The sequence below is a fragment of the Cyrtonyx montezumae genome, unplaced genomic scaffold (assembly GCF_038088225.1).
Source record: "Cyrtonyx montezumae isolate F1298 unplaced genomic scaffold, pur_monq_1.0 scaffold_5, whole genome shotgun sequence".
NCBI classification, from domain to species: domain Eukaryota; kingdom Metazoa; phylum Chordata; class Aves; order Galliformes; family Odontophoridae; genus Cyrtonyx; species Cyrtonyx montezumae.
The window spans coordinates 7024462-7042450 of record NW_027072056.1 but is presented as its reverse complement, the minus strand read 5'-3'; the positions used below and the strand labels follow the sequence as shown (position 1 = coordinate 7042450).

The 17989-nt window shown below is 44.7% G+C and overlaps 1 protein-coding gene across 2 annotated transcripts in view; it reads left to right on the top strand.

The window, feature by feature from the left end:
- Nucleotides 1-11878, top strand: part of EPHA4 (EPH receptor A4) — a 90598-nt gene extending 78720 nt beyond the window's left edge. For both annotated transcript variants that reach the window (XM_065748237.1, XM_065748236.1), the window contains 6 exons: nucleotides 371-580; nucleotides 2740-2889; nucleotides 5163-5356; nucleotides 7719-7874; nucleotides 8149-9012; nucleotides 10456-11878. In XM_065748237.1, coding sequence (XP_065604309.1) covers nucleotides 371-580; nucleotides 2740-2889; nucleotides 5163-5356; nucleotides 7719-7874; nucleotides 8149-8263 — 825 coding nt within the window. In that variant the 3' untranslated portion in view covers nucleotides 8264-9012; nucleotides 10456-11878. The remainder of the gene's footprint in view (nucleotides 1-370; nucleotides 581-2739; nucleotides 2890-5162; nucleotides 5357-7718; nucleotides 7875-8148; nucleotides 9013-10455) is intronic.
- Nucleotides 11879-17989: the final 6111 nt, after the last annotated feature.

Genomic DNA, 17989 nt, shown 5'->3' with positions numbered 1-17989 from the left:
AATGTAATATGGATGGATATATAATAAGAGTGATGTTCAAAAATGATTAAAATAGCAAGACCTTAAATAATCCATATTTAATGGGGACAGTTTTGATGTGTTCCATTTCTGAAAGCATTGCAACGTTATAGACTCATTAAAACTGGATGTACTGCAAACCGGATACCGCATCTCTGGGAGCCGTGACCAAACCTCTGATTGTACTTTACTGGTGAATTATGGACACTAGTCAGGAGAGTGAGGAAATAACACTGCATTTTATTTGAGGGAAGATGGGGATCCAGAGATCCGCTCTTTGCCAATTTCAGCAACGGCAATAATGTAGCTTTTAGCTTAATGCTCTGTGATTTTCTTCCTGCCTCATACACAGAAGAATGATGGCAGATTTACAGTAATCCAGTTGGTGGGGATGCTCCGTGGCATCGGCTCAGGAATGAAGTATCTGTCTGACATGAGCTATGTGCATCGGGATCTGGCTGCTCGAAACATACTAGTCAACAGCAACTTGGTCTGCAAAGTGTCCGACTTTGGCATGTCCCGTGTCCTGGAAGATGACCCTGAGGCAGCTTATACCACACGGGTAAGGAGGGGAGGAAAATGTCCTGTGAGTTTTCTTGCCTACTAATATTTTAGTCTTGACTGTGTGGGAGGTGACAGTGGTTTATTTTAAAATAATCTCGGTCATAAATGAAAACCTATATTGGAACATAAAAATAAACATTGGTCCGGACTCTATAGTTAGTATAAATTGATGCTGTGTTATTGCTCCGTCGGTGGCTGCGTTGGTATTTCTTCACTGAGAACATGACCCATGTACTCCTCTGTTTTTTTAGTGTGCTAGGAGTGTGTGACAAGAATCTGGTGCCAGAAATTAGAGCTTGGGCTTCTATTCCTTCTTGTGATATTCATGATATCTACAAACATGCATAATTTCCAAGTGTGTAGTCTCACTGAGATTTGATACAGCAAGTGCAGATATGCTACCCCCCAAAAATTTCCATTTTTGCCTATTACAAAGCTGGTCTTAAATGAGACCCCAAATAATTGGGCTGGAAAAGTATGGAGCCTTCATTCCCAAGATTAGATTTGGTACATGCTTTTTTGCCTCACTTTTTGTTTATCTGTTTGTTTCTTTCCTGTTTCGTCTAAGTATCAGCATCCCACTGTTACTAATTTTGCTAAGCAATCTTAATGTGCTGCATGTGGGATAGTGCTAATGCAAGTACTTGTGACCACAAAACAACATCCTGACCATTACCAGCTTTGTACCAATACCCCTGTAATTAAAATGTGGAAAAGAGAGTCAGAGTTTATAAAGTCTCTTTTTTAAATTGCTTATTTTCTTCATTTGTACATATCTACTATTCTCCATCTGTTCTCCCTAGCACAGTTTGTTTCCAGTGCTCACATTTTGCAGTTCCAGTTCCAGCACTCATCCTGTGATGGTTTCACACTCGTTATGGGGAATGATAGACTCATGTAGTATTAAATGCTGGCCAACCTTGGTATTTCTCACTTATAAGAGTGGCAAGTGGAAAAAGCAGAAGCAGAGGTCTGGAAAGCTGTACTCAGGGAAATAAAAGTTTAGACAAAAGTGCAAAGGCAAGAAAGAAATGATTGAAAAGCCTCCCTTTGAATTCAGTGAGTGCTGATACAGTATTATGTTCTTTCTTGAGTAAACCAGAGGGAATCGATGCAATTTGCATTACAGTGCATTGTCTTCATGTGTTATCAGAAATGAAGGATCAGAAAGCTTTGGATAAACTGCACTGTGCTCAAGCAGCTAAATATAAGGAACTTATTGACAATTTTTAGAATGACAGCCGCGTGTAAACAGTATCTGTGCATCTGTTTCTGAAAGGAGAAATAGAGCTTTTTCATAACCAGAGATAATGCAGCAAAATGCACTTCTTAAAGCATCGTTTCTTAAGAGAATGATATGTTTTTCCCCGCATTAGCAGCATAACTCATTAAAGAGAAAGCATCCCATAGCTCCCTGAGGCACTTACTGTTACAAACTGATTCACAAAGGGCCTGATGAGCCAGAAGGACACCCCAGTGGCCCAGATCAGGTGCCCAAGCATTTTTATTTTTTTACAAGAAGTAATGTAGCAAGAGGCAGCTCTTTCCAGCAGGTGTGGAAAGCGTGGTCTGGTCTGGAGCTCCTCCTAGCCAGACAGGGAGAGCCCAGAGGCTTGCTTGCCTTCACACTGCACTCAGAGGGATTGGGATATTGCCCATGGGAAACACCATGGTATTCATAAATCAGTTTATCCTCTCTTTAACTTTTTGAAAAGCAAAACACTTACAATCCCATTTCTTTCTGAAACAGGACAAACAGGTCAGACAGGCAAGCAAGGAAATAGTAATTAACAGCATATACTTACTTGTTTTGTCAACCAAATCTCTGAAATATACTTTGTGAAACCTCTGGCTTTTTCTCATGCTTCAACAATAGCCCTAAGCAGTTATCTAGTAGAGGACTGATAAAAATACATTTGACAATTTACTGGTTCCCCTCCTTGTGTCTTAAGAAAACAGATGGGCAGCATTGCCTCCTGGTTGTATCTGGTGATTTTATGGCAAAGAAAAAGGAAAGTAAAGGCCTTTTTAAGAAGGGTACTGGAATTGTGTGCAGGAAGCCATTTTAGTTTTGCAATGGCATTGTAGAACAGTGTCAGCCATGCACATTACTGGGTCAGCGACTCACTAGCCTGTGGTTTCTTTTATTTATGACAGGGTGGCAAGATCCCTATCAGGTGGACTGCACCAGAAGCAATCGCATACCGTAAATTTACGTCGGCTAGTGATGTGTGGAGCTATGGCATCGTCATGTGGGAAGTGATGTCCTATGGAGAGAGACCGTACTGGGATATGTCCAATCAAGACGTGAGTCTCCCTCTGGGGCTTCCTCTTCCTTTTCTCTCCCTTTCTTCCCTTTTGCTTTGGTCTTTTTCCTTAGATGTCTGCTGTTGTTTTTCTATGTCAGTTACTGTGAAGCTGTAAGACATGTACTCCTGGTTTTTAAAAGGTTATCTTGAATGGTGGATTCCTGTTTTCCCAGGGAACCACTTCAGTATAAATACTTCATTGAATACTGCAAATGTATTAATCCCTCATCTATGTCCAGGGAATAGGGGATTCTCAAGTTAGGATTGTACCTATAAGTAGGTGAGGGGGAGAGGAATGGACGAAAGGGAAAGGAATATATTTAGACTATTAGATCGCAATACAGCAAAGGAGAGGAAAATTTGAATATTGACTCTAAATCTCAACTTATATTCCAAAAAAGCACTTGAATTTTAATGGGGTTTCCTAATAGTAGTTAATTCTTCAAACCCCAATGTGCTTGTAAATCTTAGAGAGGATTTTAATTCTTGTAGGAGATCTAAAACAACATATATGAAATCCAGCTCTGATTATCAATCAGAGCATCCTTGTGACAATTGCATAGGTGCCCCCTGAGGACATTAAGGAGCAGCTTTCCTAAATGACCATTCTTAAATTATGTATGTCCTGTTTAAACGTACCATCTGGACTACTTCATTGTATTCCAAGAGGGAATATACACAATGGCTTCTATTCCAGAAGAGTATTTAATAATACTATTAATAAGCTTTTGCTAATAGAATTTTTATTAAAATGAAAAAAAAACCAACAACCCAGCAGTGAAAATGAGGCATAGATGATCCACAATAATTTTCCCAGGGGATTTAGAAATATACAAAGCAAGAGGAAAATGTTAATCTGAATATATGGTCATAAGAGCAGTTAAGTGATTTGACAAGTCATTTGCTTTGTTATGCAGAGCTGAACATTTTCAAAGAGTGTCTAGATGATGTGTATGGCGTTTCATCTAAACAGGAGGATATAATTTTAATTTCCTTCTGATGTGAAATGTCTGTTCTGGCACCCAATGTTGCCTTCCATTGCTAACAGGAAGTCATCAAAACTTAGCAAGAAAATAAAACACCAGATGTGTCTGAGTTATATCAAGCATGTCTACACAGCCCAGAAGACCTCAGTGCAACAAATGCAGAGTAAGCATACCAGGCCAGTACACAGTGCTGACGTACAATGCTGGAGGTGTCAAAAAGCTAGTTTGAACAGGACAGTCAAAGCCAATAATACTGTCTTTGCATCCTCTGTTTAGTACTTGGCATAGACATACCGTACTTTCTCACCTTTACAACAGTGGAAGCACTGCTTTTTACACTGGAGCAGGAGTGGGCTCTGGATGTCTGTTGAATCAAGAGGCTGCAGAAGGATCTTCTTACTTCCTGAATTAGTGAGAACCACTTTCTTTGTGGTCACTGATTAGCTACTCATAGTGCAAGCATATCCTGCGTCCTGTTCTCCCACAGCGGATTTTAGCCACTGATGGACAAGACCAGAATGAAGGAATTCAGTTTAGTTCAGTCTCTGTGCACTCCTGGTCTTTGGTCTCTTGGTGAGACCTGCCAGGAGACTCTTATTAATTAATTTAAGTCAGAAGGCTTCTGTCTTGTTCTCCTGAGAGAGCTAATAAGCCATCAGAGTACTGAGCTCTGGAGCTGTCTTTGGTGGGTTTCAAATGGCTTGCAGTTTTTCTGGATCCTATTAAGTCTGAGTTGCATAAGCAAGCTTTCTTGGTAAAGCTGCACGAAAGGATCCCCATCCCTGTTGTTTGGGACATAACAGTGATGAGAGAATGGGTACTCTGTAGGTCTGTATTACTGACAATGATGGACTAGCCCAGGAGGGGAGGGTGGAGGGTGATGATCTGCTGTCCCTTAGAAGTGATGGGGAAATGTTCATCTCAACCTATCTAACCCAAAACTGACAGACTTTAAAGATCTGCCAACCTTCAGAATGTCAAGGATAGTTTTGTCTTTTTTCCTATTTTGTCTTTCCTTTATCCCATCTGCTCCTTTGTGATACATTGCCCTTCCGTATCTGATGTCTGCTTTGGATGCTTTACCCTTTTAGTTTTGAATTGTTGAAAAGAAATGACAGTACTGAGACCACCAACTGCTCGACTCAGAGTGCAATTTTCATATTGTTTCATTTAATTGCGGATTTGTTTCCATACTTCAGATCGCCGTAGGATAAATGATAGTCAGATGGTAGATGAGAGTAGTGTCTGATGTTCTCTAATGTCTTCCTAATTGTGCCATTTATAGGTTATTAAAGCCATTGAGGAAGGGTATCGGTTGCCACCCCCAATGGACTGCCCCATTGCTCTCCATCAGCTGATGTTAGACTGCTGGCAGAAGGAACGCAGCGACAGACCTAAATTTGGACAGATTGTCAACATGCTGGACAAACTCATCCGCAACCCTAACAGCCTGAAGAGGACAGGCAGCGAGAGCTCCAGGTCAGCTGTGCTTTTTTAATGGTGATTTATGAGGGAGCACAGTGGAGGTGGCAGGCAGAGCTTCACATCACCTAAGCTTCTGCGCTGGAATTAAAGCGTGCACTGCAGAGCCAGACTGCTCAGCAGGCACTGCACTGAGCAAGAGAGCAAAAGTCAGCCTGGCACGCTGCCGAACCCAGCTGGGTACCCCAGACTCTGCTGGCACGGTGAGAAGGAAAAGGAATGAGCAGAGCTGCTGTTGTATCACACCAGGGCTGACCAGGTTTATAGCAATCTTATGTCTGATGCAGGCAAGCCCTGTTTGCAGCATCTTTCCCTCTCCCACTCAGCACAAGGGCTTGAAGGGGTTCCCTTAATGCAGTGTAGCTAACAAAAGTGATGTGGTTTTCTGCAGGAAAAGTACATCATCAAGTTTTATAAACCCTAGATTTGTGTAGGATTTGCAAATGAGCGTTACGGCATTACAGCCAACGCCTCGCGGGCACTGGGAAGGTGTGGATTAATTTTTATGTGAATTTGAATTTAATTTTGTGGAAAGCCAGTTTCATGTCTGCACTGATCCCGCGTTACATTTGTGTTTTGTTTGCTGAGCACAGAATATCTGCTACGTGCAAAAGAAGCACGGTAGGAAGGAAACTCCCAGAGTTTTAGAAACAACAAATCTTTGTTGGGACAGCTCAGCAGTTTGTTTAAGCTGGTGAAACCCTGCTGAAGTCACAGGAGCTTTACTAATTTACACTAAGTTTGCTCTTCTATTTTCAAACGGCTTTGCTTCATAAAGTGAATTCTGAAATAAAGCTTAGCAGGAAAGAAAGAAATGAGGAAAATATTTTTCAGCAGAAAGGAAGAAGCAGAGTTAGCCATTGGGAAATACAAAATTAAGTTTCTTAATGGCAGTGAAAGAGTAAGAGTTCTGATTCAGCCTCCAACGGAGCTGCATACTGGAAAAAGGTATTTTCATTCTTAAAAGTCAGGGTCCCTTTGTGGCTCTTACTTACAATTTGCATTATCAGAACAGGGATTATTAATCCTGCGAGGCCGCTGTCACTGCATATCTTCCAGACTGCCCTAATTGCAGAGGTAGCCTGGAAAACATGTATCCACCCTTGAGGCTTAAATAATTCACATGGTGAGAATTGCAATATGGATCTGCTGTGATAATTTGATTTAATAATCACTGATTCACCTACTCCATTTCGCTTTGTTTCCGATTTAGAGGTGCTTTTTGAAAATAAAAGTATCTTTTAAAAGTTCAAGGCCTCTCCAAGGTCATTCCTTATGTATGTATATTAATGGATGTTTAATTCTTCTCTCTGGAATGCGAATATCAAATTTGCATATAGCATTATTAATATATGAGTTTATAAGTGAAGCGTAATTGTGTATAATTAGGTTGCTATCATTGGTCTTGTGTTAGATATTACGGTAAGGGAGTTGCACCAAGAGCTACTGCTGTGAAGCCAGTGCCTTAGGCAATACATAACTATGCTGTTGCACACCTAATCTTTGATGATGTGCATTTTCAAATAAATTGCTAGATGATAATTGTTTTGGTTAGATAGACAGTAGTAATTTTTAATGGTTTAATGAAGCGGTGTGATTTATAATAGACATGAAATAATAAATGAGATACTAATAAGTGGAGTGAATTTTGTGAAAATAATGATCTGCAAATTGTGCAAGAGAAAATGCACATTCCACAGTGCAAAGAAAGATCAAAGCTCACATCAGTCCCACCAGTCCTGGCACACGTGCTGGTCAGGAATGGGTTGATTAAAGAGGGGATTAACTCCCTGCTGTCCCGAGTTGTATTGAGTACAGGAGATTGCCTGTGAACCTGGCTAGAAACAGGGCTTATCTGAACCCGCCCTGAGATCTGCTGTCCAAACCCGTCTGGCAGGTTGTGTGAGCTCACCGCACATACTTCAGTGGTGTTTCTATAGCTGCTGAGCTGAGCTCTGACATATGCAGGATTGGCACGGCTTTTCATTGCTGCCTGTGAGATGCGGACTCAGTAGACCAAACGTGCTGCAGCATTGCCATCTTTGTTTTGTGAAGGAGAAGCATTTTCTGTGAACCTGATTGCCACTGAGGTGGAAACCGTGGACACACACCTGAAAGCAAAAATAAAAGCCTAGGGTCAAGTTCAGTCTTGGCCAGAGTTGGCCTGTTCCCTTGCACTTTGCTGAGATTCTTGCAGTTGAAATACTTTGCTGTGCAGAGAGCCACGAGTTTCTCTAGGCACAACTCGTTGCCCGTGCTTTCCCTAGTCACAGAATAATCATTGCAGAGCCCAGACTTGGGGTTGAAAGTCATGATCAGCTGACATGGTTTGTCTGTCCTTTCACTGTTTGGCATGCAGACCCAGCACAGCCCTGCTGGATCCCAGCTCCCCGGAGTTCTCGGCGGTTGTTTCTGTCAGTGACTGGCTCCAAGCCATTAAAATGGAGCGATACAAGGATAACTTCACAGCTGCTGGCTATACCACCCTAGAGGCTGTGGTGCATATGAACCAGGAGTAAGTACTCAGCGCAATAACAAAAAAACTGGTAAATCTGGATTTAATCAGCCTCCTTTGCTTTGTGCTGCATATCATTACACTCATTAAAGGAATGGAATGCCTTTCATTTGGACGGAGTCTGACTTTAAAATGCCTCCACAATGCCTTATTTAATTAAACATTTCTGTACATCTGCCTTGCTTTTGCTGTGTTGCATGTGGCTGACTTTAATATTTGTCTCTGCATCAGCATCTGACCCACAGTTCTCAGTGTTCTCCTGTTGCTTTCACAGCGACCTGGCCAGGATTGGGATCACTGCCATCGTGCACCAGAACAAGATCTTGAGCAGCGTTCAAGCCATGCGCACCCAAATGCAACAGATGCACGGCAGGATGGTGCCCGTCTGAGCCAGTACTGAATGAACTCAAAACTCTTGAAATTAGTTTACCTCATCCATGCACTTTAATTGAAGAACTGCACTTTTTTTACTTCGTCTCCTCGCCCGTTGAAATAAAGATCTGCAGCATTGCTTGATGTACAGATTGTGGAAACCGAGCGTGTGTTGGGAGGGGGCCTCCAGAAATGACAAGCCGTCATTTTAAACTCGCCCTGGAACAAATTGTTTCTTGGAACATACTTCTCTGTTGATCAACGATATGTAAAATACATGTATCTATATAAATATAATGTCACAGTCAAGTTTTGATGCTATGTTTGCTGCCAGATACTGTGTTTAAGAAACAAAGTTACTTTCCTTCTCCCTGTGACCTGTAGGATTACAACCATAGTGTTTTATTTGTGGGTGAAACCACAGTTGTGCATCTTTCACTGGAATGAAGAATCTGCCCCCGGATATTTTTTGCAGACTTGATGCAACAACCTTGCAGAAACCTCATGGAGAATAGCATTTGGCTAATCAGTGCCTGGAGATTAGCCATCTACCCATTTACGGGCTAGAGGCGTGGAGTGACCCACCTCGTGGATTGCTGGGCAGAACTGGACTTCTGGGGAAGATTGTTGGCTATTGCTGTGCTGAACTCTGCCACTGAGAGAGGTTTTGTGACCATCTTGCCTGCAGCCAGCTGTGGCAGTCGTGGCTGCGGCGCTTTCAGACTTTCCTCTTTCAAGAAGCGGTTCCCTTTGCCACACGGAGAAGGTCAGTGGAAGTACAGTGTCCAACATGTTCGTGGTGCTTCATTTCTTATGTGCTAGGAATTCATCAAAGTAAAAGGTGTGCAAAAGAGCCAGGATCTTATGCTTATGCCACAGTGGGGATGAGTAGGAAATTGGAGGATATGTGCTCTGGAACAGACACAGCTTGTCAGCTATGCCTGATGGTGCTGGTGGGTTCTTTGCTCTGTATTGTTTTGGTCCCACACGGCACCTAACAGGAAAATCAGAAATGATTTAAGGACCTTAGATGTTATATAGTTCTTTCTAATCACTGCCTTCCTTCTAAATCCCAAACAGCTCACTCAGTTGGACAAGTCACACTTAGCGTACCCACAGTGTTGCTCACATCGCGTTTTGTCACTTGTAACAATAACTTGCTGATTTTAACCATCACTCTCCCTCACCCCCAACGTTCTCGCAAAACAACTTGTTCAGAACATGGGATGCTAAATTCAGATCCTGTCATGTCACGACAGCTCAGTAAAAACTGTTCTGCAGTATTACTTATAAAAGCTTTCCCATTTGCAGAACTTTAATATTTCTTTTAAAAAATGTCTTAAACCAGCATGTTTTAATGTCGTGTTGCCAGGAGACGTACAAAGCGTTACTCATTTTAAAGCCCTGTACTTTCAGCAGTAAAAGTACTTTTTCTTAAGTGCAGAGATACTTTTAAGTTTTCCTTTGCAGTAAATCTGTTGCGTTCTGTTGAGATTATTCTTCTACAGAGACAAAAAATACGCTCCATTTGTTGGCCAATTTGCAAAAGTGATTTCTTTGAAGTCTAGTAATGGTAATTCAAACCATTCCAATATTTTCCACACAAAATGAAAAGTTTTCTCTACAGAAAGTGAAAGCTCAGAAGGCAGCTCAGGTGCCAGGTTTTCAGCACTGCCACTGATGCCTTCCTTGTTGTAAAGTATATCCAGTGAGAGGGACATGCACTTGAATGTCTTTTTAGCAGGAGGAAAGTGGATTGAAATGTGGCATATGCTTGTATCTGACATCCCCATTTAGAAGGTGTGTCAAGGAGAGGAGGCTTGGAGGGGTGAAGGGCTCTCGTCTGGGAGGTGTTGGCTTCTCTGTCTCCCTGCCCCAGGCTGCTGAGCACCAGGAGAGCAGAAGCTGCAGCCTGGGGCACGTGCCATCCATCCAGCCCCCTTTCGTGTTGGAACTGCCTCTTTCTTCCTGCTCTCTCCTCTGTCCTTTAGGAAATCTTTCTCTATCCAGGGAGGGGTTTAACTCCACTGCCCGCTCCCATCTCAGCTCTTTTCCATTGATGTGAATTTGCACTTGCACCCTCCAAGGAGATACTGGCTGGCCCAAGATACAGCTGTGCTTCTTTTGGGAGATCTCGAGGAGATGTTGGGGCAGATGTATACCTTTCTTGTTGCACACTGTTTGATATTTATGCTTTATTCTTGTGCAGGGAAATTATACATTGCCATCCCGGCCTCCTAGCCCATCCTGTTGATCTCACTGACCATGGATGAACACAGACTGGACCTTGAAGCCTTCTGGATCCGTGGTTGTGTCTTCCCTGGCACTGATTCTGGAAACCACGCACTGAACAATTGTGTCGGGCCCTGAAAAGAGTGTGACTTTTACTTTCTCTTTTTTTTTCCCTTGCCACACACTGTTTTTTCTTCATTGAAAGGTAGCGAACTCGGTAAGATTCAGCACCCAGTTGTCACCGGAGGAATGTACTGTGTCAAAGCCCCGCAGACTTGCTGATTTTTTATTCCCTTCTGCTTTCTATTCCTGCCTCGGATTTTATTTATATATTCTGTTATTCTCTACCCTCACTCCCCTGCCTGCTGCTGCTGCATCTCGGACAGATGCAGGTGGCAGAACACCACACATGTGAGCGTGGACGCCGGGCCAGGTGCTGCAGCGGAGAACCCAGTTGCTGTGAGCTGCCTATATACATTGCTGACGTGACATTTTACACGGGACGTGCCATTGCAGTGATATAAATATATTTTTTTTCCTTGAATGAATAATGGATTATTATCTCCTCGGAAAGGTGCGTATGTGTGTTCGTGTGCGAGCGAGTCACCTCGTGTGTAGAGCTGCCTGTGAATGTGCTGGAAGCATCCCTGGGAGCCACGTGATGTCCCTGTGCCACGTGAGCACGGCCCAGCAGCTCTGTCTGCAGTGGCAGCGAGAACATGCATTGAAAAACGTTGAAATTTCTGTGTCTGTAGGTGTGTTTTTAACTGCCACGCTACGTGTAATGAGTAGTTCTGCAGCCTAAAATGGGGACAGTTTCAAGTTAGTTTTGAAGTTGTGGATTACAGGATCCATAAGGGTGCTAAAGATTTTCTTAAATGTTGTTTATTCTTACTAATGTTCTGTTCATGATCCACAGCAACCATTTGCTCAGTGACAAGGTGATGGAGGCAGCACCTGCATATCCATCCACTGATAACCCTGAACTGAATTCTTAAGTAGCCTTTTTTATCCGCAGAAGTAGGGTTTTAAAGACTTGCTGAATGCGAACAAATATATGCAGTTCTTCCATTCACAGAAGCACCTTGCTCTGTGTGCAAGCTGTGAAAACTTGTAAGTTAATAATCCAAACACCAGTTTAGCTCCCTGCACACTTAAGGAATGAAATCACAACACTTGCAAGGTTACAGCCGTTAGCCAGAGAGCTGCGGCCTGCCCTGCTGCTTGCGTGTGGGAAGTGCTGCAGGAGGCTCTGAGGGCCCGAGGAGCAGTGCTGCAGCTCATCAGGTGCTGCTGCCACAGCTTTCTGCCTTTGGAGAGCTCTCTGCTCCAGCTCTGAGCGGGGCCGGTGTGCATGCATCCCGCTGGCCTCTGACAGCCCTGAGGTGTCCTGGGGCAGAGATGTGCGTGCTGCTCTGAACAAGAGAGCGGTACAGGTCGGAGCACGGCCTGCCATCCTCACCGACCCCTTTGGGACCATCCCCAGAAGGAGTTGGGTGCAGGGCCCTGGGGCTGCGTTGCAGGACAGAGCCACGATGCTTCCCAGCACAGGGCCTGTTTCCCACCACGAGCCTGTCGGGTGGGAAGCTGTCCCACTCGCACCCTGAGGGTTGGTGCTGGTCCAGGTTTCTTGCTGTACTAATTTTGTGTTGGATCTATGTATTAAAAATATGTATGTATAAAATACAGAAGGCTGGGAGTAACCAGTGAACGGGACTTAAAAAGCAGTATTTTTTTTTATGTGACGTTTTCATAACCAGAAAAAAAAAATCTGAAATACTAACCAGACGAATAAAAAGAGAGTGCATTTATTTTTTTGTATCACTGCAAGTATGTTGGAATATGCAAGGACTGTGGTTAAAATTAGAATGTATGAGGCATATTATAATTTAGTTCATACTGAAAAAAAATCTAACAGCATTTCTTGGTTCGTGCATTTGAACGATCTGTGGGTTAGATATATAGATTTTCTATTTTAATTTGTAATGTTTTTTGTTTTTTTTTCCCCCTCTCCATGAATTTTAGGTACACATAACTTATGTCATTTATTTATGGTCTTTTATACCTAGTTTGTAAAATTGTAAAATAGCAAAACAGTGCAAAAAACATTTGCATTTGAAAATAATAAAGTAGTTGCTGTACAAACCTGAAACGACCCATTCCCATTACTGCATCTTGTCATTACTTAGCGCACGTCGCTTGTGCACTTGCTCACTTTGTCACTTGCTCGCGTTGTGTCGTGGCCGCCCGCACGGAGCACGGGGCAGCTCTGTAAGGCCGCCCAGCATCAGCTCGTGCCGCAGTCGCTCTGACCTCGCTAACAATCGCGACGAGTTTTCCTCGCGAACCTCGCCCTACCTGCGCGTGCAACGCCTGAGAGAAACGCTGCGGGATCACGGCGTTGTCGCATCTGGACTCCTGCGATGTGCTTCTCGCGTTGTCTGCTCCTCGCCGCGCGCGGGAGGAGCGCGTGGCGGAGCCGCGTGCCGCAGGTGCGAGCAGTGCCCGGGGCCACGCGGCGCCCGGCCCTCCCTCACCGCACTGCGGGGCCGGCAGCCGAAGGGGACGCGTCTCTGCTTGGACACCGCCTCCTTTTGGGGTTCCCAGCGAGCTCTGATCCTCAGCAAGGGTAAGCTACTCCTTCTGTGGTGCTAGCGCATCGCCGCTACCCCTCTGGGCGATCCGCTGCCTCCCGCCCTTGGTTTGGTGGCTCCGCGCGAACCCCGCGGCTGTGCTGGGGCTCTGGGGAGGGGGGGAGGGGCGGGGAGGAGCTGAGGGCGGAACGGAGAGGGGAGGCCGAGAGCTGCGTCGTACCCGGGCCGGCACCGCCGCGTCGTGTGCGGGCGCGGCTCACAGCTGCTGAGGGAGGGGTGGTGGCTCTCCTGTGCGTACAGCGGTTACTCTGCACCAGGTTCTCCTTGGGAAGGGTCCCAGCCATGGAGGTGCCCCTCTCGGCCGGGAGGTCCCGCTCGTGCCGTGGCACTGCGTGCTTTGAGGGCCGGTCCCTCGTTTCCTTTTGTGTTGGGCAAGAGAAAGCCAACAGTCTGGGCGATTCTCCGCTGCCTTTATTTGGCCAGGCTGAGTGTTAAGAGAGAAAATGTCTTGGCTGGAGCAACAGATTCCATTTCACACAAAGAAAAGCTTTTACAAATAGTTGGGCTGTATAAGAGAAGCAGAACCTGCACATCTTTTTCAGAAGTAGCTGTCAAAATGCCCAGTGAGGATCAGGCACTCGGCTATTTTTCTCTCTGTGTCTCTGTTTCCCATTCTAGCTTCCAAACCTTGGGAGTCACCTCACCACGATAATGCCATCTTTTTTTCAAATTACATGGATTTTATTGATCTATTCCCGTATGAAAAGTCATTTGCTCTCTCTCCACTCCTCACTTTGTCCGTGTATTTACAGAATAGCACGAGGGCAGAGATTCTAGTCATTACGAAGCGTATTTGCATCTGATGCCTGTGCATGTGGCTGCCCACGGGCTGAGTGAGAGCAGTGAGGAATGGCTCACACAGTGGCACTGGGGCCATTCTGAACGTGTTGAGAAAAATAAAATGGGTTTTGACAATTGGAAGGAAGAAGAAAAAAAAAAAGCAGTCTTGTTATGCTCTAAATCAACAACATGATTAAAACTAGAGCTGCATTTGAGGCCTTGACCTCAGTTATTTTACCCTTTCTCTTCTAAGGAAGTACCCTTGGGCCATTGACTGATTCTCCATAGAATGCATTACAGATCTCTGACGTTTCTTATTTCTGGCTGTGGTCCTGAACATAATCCTTTGTTTACATCAGCCTCTGAGAAAGTTATGTGACTATGCAGAAGCTTTATTTTAAAAAACAAAAACAAATCCCTGAAAACCTAAAGCATTCCTTTCCAATCAGCTTAGTAAAGTGTGTTCTCCATGGGTGGATGGAAAGGGCAGCCCCAGGAACATGCTGTAGTAAATTGCTTCTATACAAACCTATATGTATATATATATACACACATCTATTGGGCAGTTGCTGTCAGTACTCTGCTGTGGATGACTAGCCCATAACCAGACTTACAGGAGACAGCGAAATCCTTGTTTTTTATGATGCTCTTGAACTTCCTCCTGCTTCTATTCTATGAAACCTCATCATGAATTAAATGATCTGTAGCATTCTGCCATCTCAGTGCTGTGCACCAGTAGGATCACCTGAGTGCTCAACGGTTCAGTACTGGAGTCACAAGGGAGAGCAGGGGAGTGCTGGCACAGCCACAGCTTGCAGCATGCCGGTTAGCATTGTGTGACCAGCACTGAAGAGCATTTCATCCTTTTTGAAATTATGGTTAACCTTTTTTTCTAGAAAAAGTGCTCTGGAAAAATAAAATAATAAAATTAAATGACGATGTTGTTGTTCTATGCTTAAAGAGGCTGCTGAGCTGATGGAGGTAGTGTAGTGTGGAAGGCCTGCAAAAGGGGACACTGGCGATAAGAAGTGGAGATAAATGAGCAGATCGTGGTACGAACTGATCTCACTGCAGCTGCCCTGATTTCCATCGTCTTGAAGATCTTAGCGATGTGATTATGTGACCTTTTAAGGTCCCATCTCCCCCAGAAAGTTTCTTTTCAAAAGCGTGTTTTGGCGATAATTAAGTGGTGATAGCACATTCAGGTTGTTCTCTTCATCTGTTGTACTTTTTAAATGGCGATTACTCCCAAACCCCCATGTTTGTGTACATGTTTAACAATACAAAATGATGGTACCAACAGCAGCCCAAAGGCTTCTGTGGAGTCCCACCGCTCCTCTCTGCCGGCTTTGCATTCAGGTTTACACTGTGACTAAATATGGCTTTTGTTTGGCCAAATGCTTAGGACTACAATGTGACATTGTGCCCTCAGAGACATTTCTTGTAACTTCTGAAAACTTGAGTGTGCTGCGTTGGGGTTGTGGAAGAGATGTCTCTGGATATCCGTGCACTACCAACCTCAGATCTCAGCTGTGCACGTATGGAGGGAGGAAATGGAAAGCTCCACAGCCCCCTCCCTCCATTCAGTGAGTGCCAGGTCATAGAGCCAGCACCTTTACTGTACTGGGCTGTGGCCACATGCAGAGGGGCAAACAACCTAAAAAGCTGGGCGCTGCTTCCCGGAGCTGCCAGCAGAGCAGTTGCTGTGTTTGGAGGATTCACCATGGCACCATTTCCCTGTGATACTGTTGAGCAGGAGAGCCGCAGGTTTGTGGGCAGCATCCCTGCTCCTGCCCGGCCCAAGGACGCTGCCTCCCTAAGCCAAGTGCCAATGGCTTCCAAAACCGAGGTCAGGAAACTCCCCATACACAGGTGGTGCTTCACTTCCACCTGCCTGTGCTCGCTGCAGTGCTCGGAGCTCATTAGTGCTGCAGCCAGGTTATCATCCCAGCCAGGTGGAAGAGATCATCAACATTTTTTTTTAAATCAGCTTTAGAAGTGGGTGTAGTTGATCCCAGAACAAAAAACATTCACTGACTGCTAAATCCAATCGGCTGTGGGTGACTGATTACTTTAAGCTTTCTTAATTGATTGACTGTGGGATTTCTGTGAAGGAGTTATTCTGGCATGAAGTCCACATAACTGTTTCAATTCTGGGAATAGCTTGCAAGTGGAGTATTAAACCTGTGGTTGAATTCAATGGTGCTGAGCATTCGAGCAAATTAGAGCTGTGCTGGATTAGAGTGGGTGTTCTTTATTTCTTTCTTAGTGTCAGTGATGAGAGGAGTAAGATTATGAATCCCTAGAGAAGGTTTCCCCAGTGAAAGGCTCCTGTGCTATCTCCTGGTAGCATGTGGTGTTGGCTTTTCAGAAGGAGCCTCCTTCCACCCCAGCAAGGCAGCACACCATTTATCTGCACCTTGCCCTGCATACAAGCCACTGCTGTCTGAATGCTGCGCAGGTGCACTGGCACTGTGCTGAACGCTGCCCTGCTCCTTGTGTCAAGTTTTGCACTGTACGTACAAGAGCTTGCTTCTAAGAATGCAGCCATAAACTCACTGTGTGTGTGGGCTCACCTGCCCCAGGACCGTCCCTGGGACACCCTTAGGATGTACTTTACAACACCACTGCAAGCTCCTGGGAGCAGCTAGTCAAGCACAGACTGCCTGGTTCTGATTACAATAACGAACACCCCAGAAAACTTAGTGATTGTCTTGCAAGCATGTAGCCTTTTTGTAAAATACCCATGTATTTGGGTCATGGTTGAAATCACTGCTTGGTAACAGTTGTTACAAGATTTGGTTGGTGACTTATCAGAGGCTGCTCTTTATTTGTTCTTAGGGATAGTTTGATTAAGGAGAAAATAGAATGCTGCACTGACATGGCATCATTTTTCTACCCTGATTTCAGATTTTTGCTTGCATCTAAGATAAATGCAACCAGTTGCCTTCAGCACTGCCTTTGCAGGGTGAATTGACCGCCAAAGGCCAATCTGTATCCAGGCTTTGCCAGCTGCAGGAATTACCCCAGGTGTAACCCATCTGCTGCATGTCTCATTTAAGTGCCAGCCACAGCTGCAGCCTCTCTGGCTGGAGGAGAGGGATGTGTTGTTTTTTCAGGTTGCACTTTACACGTTATAAAATAATACTGTCTCCATTTTCTCCTCACAGAATTATTTGTTGCTAAACACTGAGCCAACTGAAACAAGTTTTTGTTGTTTGCATTCAAGGAGAAAAAGCTCAACAGAATGGTTTTGTCTTCCAGAAGTACATCTGGTCAGTTCTGGATCCTGTATTCAGATTTGTAGGGCACTGTTCAAAGAAACCAGAGAGAGAAATAAATAAAGCAAGGGCCTCGGCTCAGCTGGCAGCAGAACCACTGGTGTACTCTGCAGGTTTTACTGAAATCCTCTCCCAAGAAATCTGTGGCTGTAGCTGTTAGCTATTCCTCCCTCTGCCAGCAGTGCTGGGCTCGGTTTCTTTGCCTGTGCTTGGGTCATTGGTCCTGCAGCACATTCACTCTTGGAGCTGCAAGCCTCAAACCAAGGCTTGCCCAATGAAGCCCTGGTTTGTTGCTTTTTGATTGCTTCCTTCCTATGCTCATCTCACTTCGTTCATTGTTCCTATTCTCCAGCTCCCATTTGTCAGTCCCTTCCTTTTCCACCATTAAACCTCCCTCATCCCTCTTACATTGCCATTGGTGAGAGTTTCCCATGTCCCAGTTTTGCTTGCACCATGCCCCATTGGTGGTACAGGACAGGGGGGCTCGTGCTTGTCATGATGACACATCTGGAGGGTGTAATAACACCATTTAATGCAGATATGCACATCTCGGAAATAAATGAAAAGCAGCTCTATTTTAAATTACTGAGGAAATAAAGGCAACGTGGTGCTATTGGGTACTGCACATTTCCTCTCTTTGTTCACAATGAAAGCAGTTGTTAAACGTCAGGCACGTTTCGATCTGTGTGCTTTGTGCTCTGAGGAGGGGTTTGCCCCTTGTGTAGGTGAGGAGCTGTGTGCAGTGCTGCCGTGCAGCTCAGAGCTCGTGGCTTCCTAGCACAGCTCGAGTCACTGT